The following is a 13,500-nucleotide window of genomic DNA, read 5'->3' as shown; positions in this document are numbered from 1 at the left end:
AATAAAGTTGACGTCACTCAAGTATTTGCTATTGTTTTTATGTAGCCTGTTTCCTGATAAGTTCTTACTAAATTATATCAATCAGACTATAGATAGAATGAAGTTGACGTCACTCATGTCTTTGATATTGTTTTTTGTTGTTGTTTTTTTTCTTGTTTTGTTTTTATTCCATCCATGTTTATCATTAATCCTCACGAAACTGTATTAATCAGACTATAAACGTTTGAGGGCTGGGTGGGGGTGGGGGGTGGGGAGGGATCCGATAGCTGAAAGAAAAACACGTAAAATTACGGCCAGAATCTCCATTGTCCACAGATTCTTTACAGACTGAAAGCACCGGTCGAAGTTTGACCTTCTGAGAAATCAGCGATACCTCGTAGTCACCAGAAACAGGGACAAAGTTGCCGAGTGGTTAAGGCATGGCACTGTAAACCGTAAGGTCCCGACTTCAGGCCATTTCGTGTTTGTTCCCCCCCCCCCAATTCGCTCACTCGGACAACATGGGTGATTACTGTTGACACCAGATATCTTGTTTGATGGAGTATCTATATTCCTTCATGGAATGCCTTGGAGACGGGGTCTAATGATGCCGTTTTGTGTGTTGGTTCGTTATACTTCCGGATAGCAATGTAGTGAACTTCTCAGAAAAGCCCATACTATCTATAGATATAATGAAGTTGACATCACTCGGGTCTTTGTTATTAAAAAATTTTTTTTTTGCCATCCCCGTTTATGAGTAATTCTCACTAAACTGTATAAACCAGACTAAAAACGTTCAAGTTTACACAGAGTTTTGTGTGTTGGTCCGTTATACTTCCGATGGCAATGTTATGAGCTTCTTAGCAAAGCGCATACTATCTATATAACGTAACAACACACAAATCTCGGTATAACCTTAAACGTTTCTAGTCTGGTTAATGAAATCTAGTGCGAACTACTCATACAAATGGCTGGCTAAAATCAATGACAAAGAGCTGAATGACGTTAATTTCGTTCCTGCTATAGATAGTATGTGCTTGGCTAAAAAGCTCACGACATTGCCATCTGGATGGCAATGAACAACAACAAAGACCCTAGTGACGTCAACTTAGTTCAGTTAGACTATAGATAGAATGCGGATGGCCAAGGAGTTCACAACATTGCCATCCGGAAGTATAACGGACCAACACACAAACTCTGTGTAACCATGAACTTTTATAGTCTGGTTAATACAGTTTAGTGAGAACAACTCACAAACGCGGATGGCAAAAACAATAACAAAGGCCTGAGTGACGTCATCTGCATACTATCCATAAGATTAGATTGAAATTATTTCCGCGTATCTATGCCAGGATGTATCAAAAACAAACAAAACCAAACAACAACAAAAACTTGAGCTGATATAATATAGAGCAATATCCACTAAACGTGATCAAAGTGCTTACAAGGGGTCCCTGGCCAACAGGAACACGTAACATGTAGAACGAAACATGACGCCTGTTAGGCGATTTTACCATTTTTTTTTTTGTGCGACAGAGACAAATTTGTTAATGGTCATGTAATCATTTTACACCGGAGTACGATGAGAGAATGTGCGTAAAGAGCCTTCTCCAAGGACTCAACTATGCGACGAGCGAGGCTCGAACCTAGGACCTTGCGATCCGAAAGCGAGTGTCATACCACAAGACCACTTAGCCGCACAATGAGAAATACAGAGACATAAAACTTCTGCAATGACAGTAGGGTTTTAATAACAGATATTTTACGGCTATATGGTCTTTTGGTATGACACTCTCTTTCGGATCGAAGGTAATGAGTTCGAGCCTCGCTCGACGCATAGTTGAGTCCTTGGACAACGCTCTTTACTCACATTCTCTTACCGTACTCAGGTGTAAAATGAGTAACTAGCTATTAACAGCGTTGTCTCTGCCGGAAAAAAAATGTAATATCGCCGTCATATCTCGTACTACATGTTAAGTGTTGCTGTTGGTCAGGGACCCCTTCTAAAACAATGTGATCATGTTTAGATATTGCTTTATATAAAACTCAACAACCATTAGTATCTATGCCAGGCCGTGTCAAGTTGGGAAACATCCTCTCGCTGACAAGGTCCTGGGTTCGAGCCTCGCTCGTCGCATGGTTGAGTCCTTGGAGAAGGCTCTTTACGCACATTCTCTCGCCGTACTCATGTGTAAAATGAGTACCTGGCCATAACAGCGTTGTCTCTGCCCGAAAATAAATGTAATATCGCCTAACAGGCGTCATGCCTCATAATACATGTTAAGTGTTGTTGTTGGCCAGTGACCCCTTGTAAAGCGATTGGAGCACGTTTAGATATTGCTTTATATAAAAGCTCAACAACAATGCATATCTATGCCAGGCCGTGTCAAGTTGGGAAACATCCTCTCGCTGACAATGTTTCTTGTAATAATATATGACTTTAATGAGACAGAAACGGTGATGGCGTCACACCTTATACTCTTCGGGATTCAATTTCATTGGAAGTGTGTATGGAACCATCCCTTCGAAGGACTTATATAAGAGAAGAATTAGAATTATAGAATTCCCTTTATTCATCCCACTGGTGTAAATTTTCTCTCGGGTATATTCCAAGGGAAGACTGGAATAACCCAGGCGTCAGCCGTAGTGCAGCGCCGCAAATTAAATAATATAATAAGGAATATGTTACATACTAAATTTAAGATGGTATCACTACTTTAGTAGCAGGATGTATAGGCAGATTTTTAAGGTTACGGGGGCATAAAAGAGAGAAGATGGATGATCTTTATTGATGATCAGAATTTATTTAGACCAGAAAATAAGATGCCAATACTCTGAAACCAGAAGATCAATTACACAAGGCATTTCTCCAGTCCTCTAGACGTGTGGTTACACTTCCATGGAGAATGGAGCCAGTTTTTTGGCATCCGTGAATAGATGAATAAGCCAGTGATTGAATGTCGAAGAATGGCGAAGGACAGAAGCTGGTTCCGGTTGGCAGTTTAAACAGAAAGGTCATTGGGGCCACGTCCAGGCGAGATAAGCCATGATGATGTAAGAACAGGTGACTAGTTTATGTAATCACATACCACTTGTGACCTCCATGCTCAATTAACCTTTCCTGAAAAGTGCGGATAATAAATAAACCTCTTGATATAAAGTTTGTTGGTCCTGTAAGTTTAAAAACTTTCTCTCGATTTTGAAATAATACCTGTGTTTTTTTTTGTGTTTTTTTTTGCAATCGTCTTTGGTAATATTGTGCGTAAATTAAATACTCTGTATATAGAATTATTTCGAAAACAACATTGTTTTGAAGTTGGTGAGGGCTACATTAATATGTTAAAGGAAGAGTCAATTGAACGACCTACACACACACACACACACACTCACACACACACACGCACACACATGCACACGTAAATACATACATGTTTTATGAATCGATCGTTAAACCTCTCACTCACATAGTGAGCTGTCCACGTTTGACTGGGCACAATCGACATGGAGGCAATCACCTCGACAATGGACAAAAGCAACAGGTAAACACACACACACTCACACTCACACACATACATACACACACACAAACACACACCTACTGTGCACCACACAACACATGTCATTGCACGCGAGTGGACAGTGGACAGTCGGTAGCACATAATCTTTTACCTGTGGTAAGTAGTGGTTTGTAGGTATGTGGAAAATTACTGCTACAGTAAGTGGCGGGGCGGGGCGGGGCTCGTGCACTGTACAGGTAAGAATGAGTGCGATCGTAACAATTATAACACAGCGAGTCATGTGTATTGTGTCTCACCTACGTTGCCTGATCGTGAAAGTGAGAGTGAGAGTGAGTGAGGGGTTTATTACACTCTTGACCATCATCGCGTCTGTAATCATTGGTCAATCAATCGTCATACCCGACAAATCCATACGTAGCTTTTCTTTTATCTAATCAGATTGTAATCGTCATTCTGTCGTTAAGACTGATAGTGATAGTGACACAAACCAACACTGCTCTCATCCTGACTATAGACATTGTGACACAAACCAACACTGCTCTCATCCTGACTATAGACTCCATACCTAGTTTAGCAGAATCCTGACTGTTCGATTTGTATCCACATTATATCATTCACACCTCGAAAGGTAAGCTGTCTGTTTGTGATTTATTATTATCTCATAGTATTATATATCAAATTGTAAAGATAGAATAAGTCACGGATATTCTGTGGAATGAATTAGAAAATAAAACTACGTATTTGTGACTTTTTCTTTCATATAGAATTTAATTTAGATTTTATCGCATCGTTTCACCCTCTCCTTAGCACCTGCAGCAAAATCGTCATATTTTTTACGACACACAATACATTTTTCTTATTCAGATTTGTTTTGTACGTTAGAAACCTTGAAGAATAATCTTTGTTTAATCAATAAGAACATAACATTGTTTTGAAGAAAGGTTGTTTAAGTTTAGAAAGTTAATTTATCTGCTGCAATTTTGGGAAAATACTGAAAATGATTGGTAAGGAAAGAGTTAAAAGATAATAGGTTATAAAAAAAAACTTTAAATGCTCTGTGTAACTTTTATGCATAGATACAATTTATCAATTATATATAAAATAGTATTCAATGTCAATTCATAATATAGAGAATTAAATATCTAATACATAAATAAGTGTTATATTCAAAACTCGTAGTATAATTATGTGTGTTTGTGTTGTTTTTTTTTTGTTGTTTTGTTTTTGTCATACTGCTACTTTTTTGTATTTTGTTTGTGAATAATTGATGTTGTTACTTATGTGTGTGTGTGTGTGTGTGTGTGTATGTGTCTGAAACAATGATATGATACTTGTCTTGTGTGTATTTTGTTTTTTGAGAGTCTTTGTGGTGTGTGTGTGTGTTTGTTTGCGGAACAATGATATTGATACTTGTTCTGTTTGTATTTTGTTTGTGGAACATTGGTGTTGATATTTGTTTTGTGTGTATTTATTTGTTTGTGGTGTGTGTTTGTTTGTGAAGTATTGATGTTGGATGTTTACTTGTTTTGTTTTTATATTGTGTTGTTACTTACCTATTTTGTGTTTCGTGTATTTTCAGCGCAAGTACAATGGCTGACCTACCTATCGCTTTCCCCCCGATCCTTTTCGCTGATCCAAACCAAGTTACTGACAGAAATATTAGTCATTACGACTTCTTATTTAACAAGCACAGAGTACGAACGTGAGTACTTCAATAACAGATCAATGTTTTTACTTATCTTCTATAATATGTATCTTTGTATTTGTGTAGTGTGAGTGTATGTCTCTGTGTGTTTGTGTTCATGTGTGTCTGTGTGTTGTTTGTGTTCTTGTGTGTATAGTGTTTGATAAGTGTGTTTGTGTGTCTTAGTGTCCCTCTTATCTTTTTTTATCTATCTCGATCTCTTTCATTCTTTATTTTTCTCTCTCTCCCCATTTCTCTTTTCTGTCTCGTACCCACTATTTCTGTCATGTGTGTATCCCCCCCCCCGCCCCCTTCTCTCTCTCTCTCTCTCTCTTTCTCTCTCTCTCTCTCTCTCTCTCTCTCTCTCATTTCATTCTTTCTTCTGACCCCCCCCCCCGCCCCGCACCCCCAACCGTGCTGTTCTGTTGGGCAATTTGTCTGTCCGCCTCTCTCAATATGTCTCACTCCCTCTCTCTCTTTCTCTCTCTCTCTCTCTCTCTCTCTCTCCCTCTCTATTTTTCTGTATTTCTCTATTTTTCTGTATTTCTCTATTTCTATTTTTTTTTCTCTTTCTCTTTCATTCTATCGTGTGCATTAGTTCCTTCTCCTGCCCCTGCCCCCTTCTCTCTCTCTCTCTATCTCTCTCTCTCTCTCTCTCTCTCTCTCTCTCTCTCTCCCCTTGACCTGATGTTTTACTGCTATTATTGATATGATTTCTCCCTCTATTTCCTCTCCTATTTTTCTCTGTCTCTCTATCTCCCCCTCTCTCTATATCTTCTTTCTTTCTCCTGTCTTCCCTCTAAATTTTATATGATGCAATGTTTCTCTCATTCTCTCTCTCTCTCTCTCTCTCTCTCTCTCTCTCTCTCTCTCTCTCTTTCAATCCCATTCTCTTTGTCCGCCTCTCTCAATATCTCTCCCTCTGCTCTCTCTCTCTCTCTCTCTCTCTCTCTCTCTCTCTCTCTCTCTCTCTCTCTCTCTCTCTCCCTCCTCTTTCTTTCTCACCTTTCATTCTTTTTTTTTGCCTCCTGCCATACTGTTCTGTCGTGCAATTTGTTTGTCCACTTCTCTCTCTCTCTCTCTCTCTCTCTCTCTCTCTCTCTCTCTCTCTCTCTCTCTCTCTCTCTCTCTCTCTCTCGGTTTATTTGTTCATTTTACAATTTGTTTGTATATATTCCCCCATCATCATCATCATTGCCTTTTTCACCCTGGGTCAGGGTATAGGCCACAGACAAACAGTTTCCATCCTTCTCTATCCTGAGCCAACTTTTTTATCTCATTCCAGGTCTTACCACTTCTCTGTATATCAGCTTCTTTAATTCTTCTCCATGTTCCTCGTGGCCTTCCCCCTGATCTTCTGCCCTGAGGGTTCCAGTCCAATACTTTCTTTGTTATAGTTGAGTCATTCTTTCTAATCGTGTGTCCAATCCACCTCCATCGTCTTCTTCCTATATCCTCTCCCACTGGTTTCTGCTGTGTTCTTTTCCATACTTCTTCATTTTTTATTCTATCCATCCATTTTATTCTGAGTAGCTTACGCATGCACCTGTTTACGAAAATCTGTACCCTCCTTATACATGCCTGTGATGCGTTCCAAGTTTCACATCCATACAGTAGGACAGACTTCACGTTTGAGTTGGAAAAGTCTTAGCTTTAGTTGAAGGGAGATATCTTTAGTTCTCCAAACTCTGTTCAAAGATGTGAATGCAGCCTGTGCCTTTCCTATTCGTGCTTTCACCTCTGCTTCCGTGCCTCCATCCTTGTCAATTATACTTCCGAGATAGCAGAAAGTGTCTATATCTTCGAGTTCTTGATCTTTTACTTTGATCTGCTCCCTTTGACGCGTACCTATCCTCAAGACCTTTGACTTTGCAGGGTGAATTCTAAGACCAATTGATTCCGAGAGGCTGTTTATAATTGTGGTTTTTGCTTGCATCCCCCGTCTCTCTTTTAATCTCTACTTCCCTCCACCCCTCTCTCTCTCTCTCTCTCTCTCTCTCTCTCTCTCTCTTTCAGTCCCACTCTCGCTGTCTCTTCCTGTTTAAAATTTGTTTTTTTTACATTCTCAACCCTCTCTCTCCTTTAATTTTTACTTCTCCCATCTTCTCTAACACACTTCTCCTATTTTACTCTCATACTTTCTCTCTCTCTATATATTTTTTTTCTTTATTTCTCTCATTCTCATTAATTTTACCGGGCGCATTAGTTCCTTTTCCTACCCCCCCCCCCCACCTAAACCTCTGTTTTACTCTCATATTTTCTCTCTCTCTATATATGTATTTTTCTTTATTTCTCTCTTTCTCATTCATTCTATCGTGTGCATTAGTTCCTTCTCCTACCCCTGCCCCCCCCCCCCCCCACCCTTAAACATGTTCTATTATTATTATTGATTATATATATTTTCTATCCTATTCCTCTCTGTCAGTCTCTCTCTCCCCCTCTCTCTATCTCTACTTTCTTCTGTCTTCCTTCTATATTTTATGATATGTAAAGTATTTGTCTCTATCTCTCACTCTCTCACTATCTCCCCCCGCCCTCTCTCTCTCTCTTTCTCTCTCTCTCTCTCTCTCTCTCTCTCTCTCTCTTCTGTTCTATATCTCTTCTTTCTTTCACCTGTCGTCCCTCTCAATTTTATTTGATGCAATGTAACTCTCTCTCTCTCTCTCTCTCTCTCTCTCTCTCTCTCTCTCTCTCTCTTCCTTTCATGCAATCTCTCTCTCTCTATCTATCTCTTTTTCTCTTTGTTCCTTTTTACATTCTCGACCCTCTCTCTCTCCTTCACTTTTTACTTCTCCCTATCTTCTCTAACACCCTTCTCCTATTTTACTCTCATACTTTCTCTCTCTCTATATATTTTTTTTCTTTATTTCTCTCTTTCTCATTCATTCTATCGTGTGCATTAGTTCCTTCTCCTACCCCCCCCCCCCCCCTTTAAACATGTTGTTCTATTACTATTATTGATTATATATATTTCCAATCCTATTACTCTCTGTCAGTCTCTCTCTCCCCCTCTCTCTATCTCTACTTTCTTTCTTCCTTCTGTCTTCCCTCTAAATTTTATGATTTGTAAAGTATCTCTCTCTATCTCTCTCTATCTCCCCTCTCTCTCTCTCTCTCTCTCTCTCTCTCTTTCTCCCCCCCCCCTCTCTCTCACTCCCTTCTGTTCTATATCTCTTCTTTCTTTCACCTGTCGTCCCTCTCAGTTTTATTTGATGCAATGTATCTCTCTCTCTCTCTCTCTCTCTCTCTCTCTCTCTCTTACTATATATATATATATATAATATATATATATATATATATATATATATATATTATATCTTCTGCGTGTCGTGTCTATAGATGGTTGGTGTATTCTCCTCTCTTTCTCACTCTCTCTCTCCTCTCTCTCTCTCCTCCTCTCTCTCCTCTTTCTCTTCTCTCTCTCTCTCTCTTCTGCATTCCGCACACTGTTCCTCTCATGCAATTACTCTCTCTCTCTATCTGACTATCTATTTATCTCTCTGTATCTCGCTCTATCTATCTATCTATCTATCTCTCTATATTTCCTTCTGTTTCTCTCTCTCTCTTTCTCTATATCTCTCTCCTTTCATTCTATCTTCTGCCCCCCCCCCCCTCTCCACCGTTCTGCTCTGTTATGCAATTTGTCTGTCCGCCTCTCTCAATCTCTCTCCCTCTGCTCTCACTCTCACTCTCTCTCTCTCTCTCTCTCTCTCTCTCTCTCTCTCCTCTTTCTTTCTCACCTTTGATTCTGTCTTTTGCCTCCTACCATACTATTCTGTCGTGCAATTTGTTTGTCCACCTTCTCTCTCTCTCTCTCTCTCTCTCTCTCTCTCTCTCTCTCTCTCTCTCTCTTCTGCGTGTCGTGTCTATAGATGGTTGGTGTATTCTCCTCTCTCTCTCCCTCTCTCTCTCTCTCTCTCTCTCTCTCCTAATCTGATTCTTTCTCTCTCTCTCTCTCTCTCTCTCTCTCTCTATCTGACTATCTATTTATCTCTCTGTATTTCGCTCTATCTATCTATCTATCTCTCTCTATTTCCTTCTGTTTCTCTCTCTCTTTCTCTCTATATCTCTCTCCTTTCATTCTATCTTCTGCCCCCCCCCTCCCCACAGTTCTGCTCTGTTATGCAAATTGTCTGTCCGCCTCTCTCAATCTCTCTCCCTCTGTTCTCTCTCTCTCTCTCTCTCTCTCCTCTTTCTTTCTCACCTTTCATTCTGTTTTTTGCCTCCTACCATATTATTCTGTCGTGCAATTTGTTTGTCCACCTCTCTCTCTCTCTCTCTCTCTCTCTCTCTCTTAATCTGATTCTTTCTCTCTCTCTCTCTCTCTCTCAATCTGACAATCTATTTATCTCTCTGTATTTCGCTCTATCTATCTATCTCTCTCTCAATTTCCTTCTGTTTCTCTCTCTCTCTCTCTCTTTCTCTCTATATCTCTCTCCTTTCATTCTATCTTCTGCCCACCCCCCCCCCCTCCTCCCCACCGTTCTGCTCTGTTATGCAATTTGTCTGTCCGCCTCTCTCAATCTCTCTCCCTCTCTCTCTCTCTCTCTCTCTCTCCTCTCTTCTCTCTCTTCTCTCTCTCTCCTCCCCTCCTCAATCCTCTCCTCTTTCTTTCTCTACCTTCATTCTCTATTATTTTTTTGCCTCCTGCCATCACTTTCTTCGTGCAATTTGTTTGTCCTCTCTCTCTCCTCTCTCTACTCCCTCCCCCTCCTCTCTTCTCTCCCCCTCCATCTCCTATTTCTCTCATACTTTCTCTCTCTCTATATATTTTTTCTTTATTTCTCTCTTCTCATCATTTCCGCGCATTAGTTCTTCTTCCCTCCCCCCCCCCCCCCCCCACCTAACCGTCTGTTTTACTCATATTTTCTTCCCCTCTCTATATTTTTCTCTCTTATTTCTCTCTCTTCTCATTCATTCTATCGTGTCATTAGTTCTTCTCCTCTCCTCCCCCTCCTCCTCTCTTTCGAACATTTGTTCTTTATATTTTTTTGTCTATATACTATTTTCTATCCTCATTTCTTCTCACTGTCTCTTCTCTCTCTTCTCTCTCCTCTCTCTCTATCTCTCTCTCTCTTTCTCCTTCTCCTATTTATTCTTATGATATGTAAATTCTTTCTCTCATCTCTCATCTCTCTCCTATCTCTCCCCCCCCCTCTCCTCCCCTTCCTCCTCTTTTCTCTCTTCTTTCTCTCTCTCTTCTTCTATTCTCTTCTTTCTTTCCCTTTCCTCTCATTATTTATCTGTCTTACTCTCCTCTTCTCCTCCCTCTCCCCCTCTCTCTCCCTTTCTTCTCTTCTTATCTTCTTATGATTGTTATTCTCCTTCTCTCTCATTCTCTCTCTCTCCCTCCTTTCTCTCTTTCTTCTCCTCTCTCATCTCTACTCTCTCTCATTCCGCACCTCTTCCTCTCTCAATCTCTCTCTCTCTATCTATCTGACTATCTATCTATCTCTCTCTATTTCCTTCTGTTTCTCTCTTTCTCTCTATAGCTCTCTCCTTTCATTCTATCCTCTGCCCCCCCCCCCCCCCCCCCCCCCCCCCGTTCTGCTCTGTTATGCAATTTGTCTGTCCGCCTCTCTCAATCGCCTACTGTTCCTGTCATGCATTACTCTCTCTCCTCTTCTCTCCTCTCTCTCTCTCTCTCTCTCTCTCTCTCTCTCTCTCTCTCTCCCCATTCCCCCCCCCCAATATCTTTTTATCGTGGCTTTCTTTCTCTCTCCAACTCTCTTTTTTTAAACACTATGTCTCTCTCTCTTTTTCTCTTCCTACTTTATTTTAGGAGTAACCTTATCCAGGATCCCGAGGATTTGCCCGTCCTGAAATCTGACGTCCGTCTGCCCTGTGCCCCAAAGAAAGGCCGGGAACAGGGCCGAAACACCAGCATGCCTGGTTCGGAAGATAACGTGTACTTTTATCACTATCATCCCGGTAGGCCCGACGACAATGGCTACAACTTTGAGCGAGCGTTGTTGGAAGATCAGCAACTTGCTAAAAGAATTAGGACGGAGAATAAAGTCAAACGGCTACACCCCGAATCACGGAAACGTTTGTGTTTTGGATCTGGAGCTGATGCTGGTCGGGCCGAGCAGAACGAAGGAGGTGAAGCGTCCACGTCCCAGAACTCTGACGACATCGGTGTGGAGGGCTTCGATGCCGCTGACTTTGGTAGAAACGATGTTCAATGGGAAGGCAACCTCCGGCCTCGACGTGCTAAGAGACGTCTGTAGAGATTATCTATGTCTATTTTAGTTAACTAACACCACCCGACGTGCAAATATACGCATGTACGTCTAGATATTATATATAGATTATCTGTTCATTTTAGTGACCTGAACTTCGCCCCCCCCCCCCCCCCCCCACCCCAACTTTTTGTGCTTTTAAGAAAACAAAGTATTCGGATTAAACACGATGGCCCTGTTAATATTTGAGTGAATTTATGGAACAATTGTTTATTATAGAAGGATAGGCTTGTTTCACATTTTAATCGGGCATCCTTAGCAAAATATTATATGATTTTAATCGTATAACACCTAGATAACTGTCTCTCATTCCATTCTATTTTATTCTTCAATCTCGTTTGCCAATCGTGTGTATAAATTAATTTCCTTACGTATCCTCACTACATGACATCAGCACATTTAATAATGATAATTTTTGCACAAACAAAGTTGCGTTGGGTTCTGCTAATCTTTTATTCCTCATTTTTTTTCGGTGATTTCCAAATTTACATGTTTAAATTCTAGTTTAAGCATATTCCGTGTTAGTCTTGTGATGAGATGTCACGTGATTGTCTTCTTATGATCTGTGTCACGTGATTGTCTTGTGATGATCTGTGTCATGTTATTATCTTGTCATAATCTTCAGTTTTTATTTGCTTTTGTTTTTTGTTGTTTTTATTTAATTTCTTTTCTGTTTTGTCTTATTTATTGTTTTCTTTTCTTGTATTGGTTTGTTTCCTTTGTTTTATTATTATTTATTATGTTATCGTGCTGCTATGTGGTCTTGTGATATGACACTCGCTATCGAATCGGAAGGTCCCGTGTTCGAGCCTCACCGGTGCATAGTTGAGTCCTTGGAAAAGGCTCTTTACTCACATTCTCTCACCGACCTCAGGTGTATAATGAGTACCTGGCCTTTAACAGTGTCTGTCGGAAATGATTGTCATGTCCTACATGTTAAGTGTTGCTTTTGGCCAAGGATCCCATGTAAAGTGCTTTAAGCCCATTTAGTGGATATTGCGCTATATAAAAGCTCTTTTGTTTATTTTTATTATTGTTTTTCTTATTCGAAAATGAATATTGTTAATTATTGATAAAATCAGAATTCAACCACAGAAGGGATCTCAGGCTGCCATACATGCAATACAATATTATTCTACAATATTTATTCACTACGGAATCGTGTGATTGTATTACATGAATTCATTTCTCGCTGTTTATTTTCTTTATACAAAACCTATTGTAGTGCGCTCAGAGCCCTCTATTCGATTTAGGGGTAGATGCGCGGTATAAATGTTTATCTTTTCATTACTAATCCTCTCTGCATCGTCTGGTCCCTGAGCCAGCGGCAAGGGATTGCCGATATTATTCTGTGTCTTTCATGACTTTTGGTTGTCGTCTGCAGACAGGATTGACACCTGTTTGATATAATCTCCATTTATAATAATTCAGAATACATCATCATAATATTTTTATATTATGTATTAATTAAATTTGTTGTTATTTCCTTTGGTTTACATCTCAAATTATATTTTGCAAAATAGCCGTGAAGCCTAGTTGTAATTTTTTTATCCTACTGAATAATACTATTGTTGTCCATGATTGTTTTATGTCAATAAAAGTAAAAACTCTCATCTTTTGTTTTACAATTTTGGACATACCTCGTGTCATCTTTGGTAATAGCGAGTAATCTCTCTTGGTCTTGAGACTTCGTACCTATAGGTCCCTGGTTCGGGTCCCACTTTGGGTTGCTCAAAGTTGCAACCTTTAGAAAACGCGTTTACTCACATTCTCTCACCGTGTAGGATGAGTACCTGGCTGCTAATAGCGTTGAGTGTCGAAGTAAAGTCCTTTTAGTCGTCATGTCTCAACCAATATGTTAGATATTGCTGTTGGGGAAGAACACCATCTTCTTCTTCTTCTCCTACTCCTCTTGCTTCTGCGAGTGGCCTTGGATGAACTAGAGTTGATTGGAACTACTGGTCGGGTCTACTGTTTTCCCTAATCATGCAGTGTTTCTTTTTTTTTTTTTCTTTGGGTGGCTGGGTGGTGTTCCTGACCTCCCATAGCGGGTAGGGAGGTACATTTTATGTCTTCT

At 40.1% G+C, this 13,500-nt stretch overlaps 1 protein-coding gene across 1 annotated transcript; it reads left to right on the top strand.

Moving 5' to 3' along the window:
* Positions 1 to 3,988: 3,988 nt before the first annotated feature.
* LOC144969614 (uncharacterized) lies at positions 3,989 to 13,034 on the top strand. The gene is made up of 3 exons (XM_078908754.1): positions 3,989 to 4,125; positions 5,077 to 5,199; positions 10,964 to 13,034. The coding sequence occupies exons 2-3, from the start codon at positions 5,087 to 5,089 to the stop codon at positions 11,409 to 11,411; spliced, it is 561 nt and encodes a 186-aa protein (XP_078764880.1). The 5' UTR covers positions 3,989 to 4,125; positions 5,077 to 5,086; the 3' UTR covers positions 11,412 to 13,034.
* The last annotated feature ends 466 nt before the right edge of the window (positions 13,035 to 13,500 follow it).

The sequence above is a fragment of the Berghia stephanieae genome, chromosome 3 (genome assembly GCF_034508935.2).
Source record: "Berghia stephanieae isolate SIO BIC M18660-M18661 chromosome 3, UCSD_Bste_1.3, whole genome shotgun sequence".
In the NCBI taxonomy this organism is placed as follows: domain Eukaryota; kingdom Metazoa; phylum Mollusca; class Gastropoda; order Nudibranchia; family Aeolidiidae; genus Berghia; species Berghia stephanieae.
Note: the sequence above shows the minus strand (reverse complement) of the source record. Positions and strands in the feature narration are given on the sequence as shown.

Coding starts and splice junctions, on each gene's coding strand:
- LOC144969614 (XM_078908754.1), top strand. CDS start 5,087: ATGGCTGACCTACCTATCGCTTTCCCCCCGATCCTTTTCGCTGATCCA. Junction 5,200..10,963: donor AACAAGCACAGAGTACGAAC/GTGAGTACTTCA, acceptor ACTTTATTTTAG/GAGTAACCTTATCCAGGATC.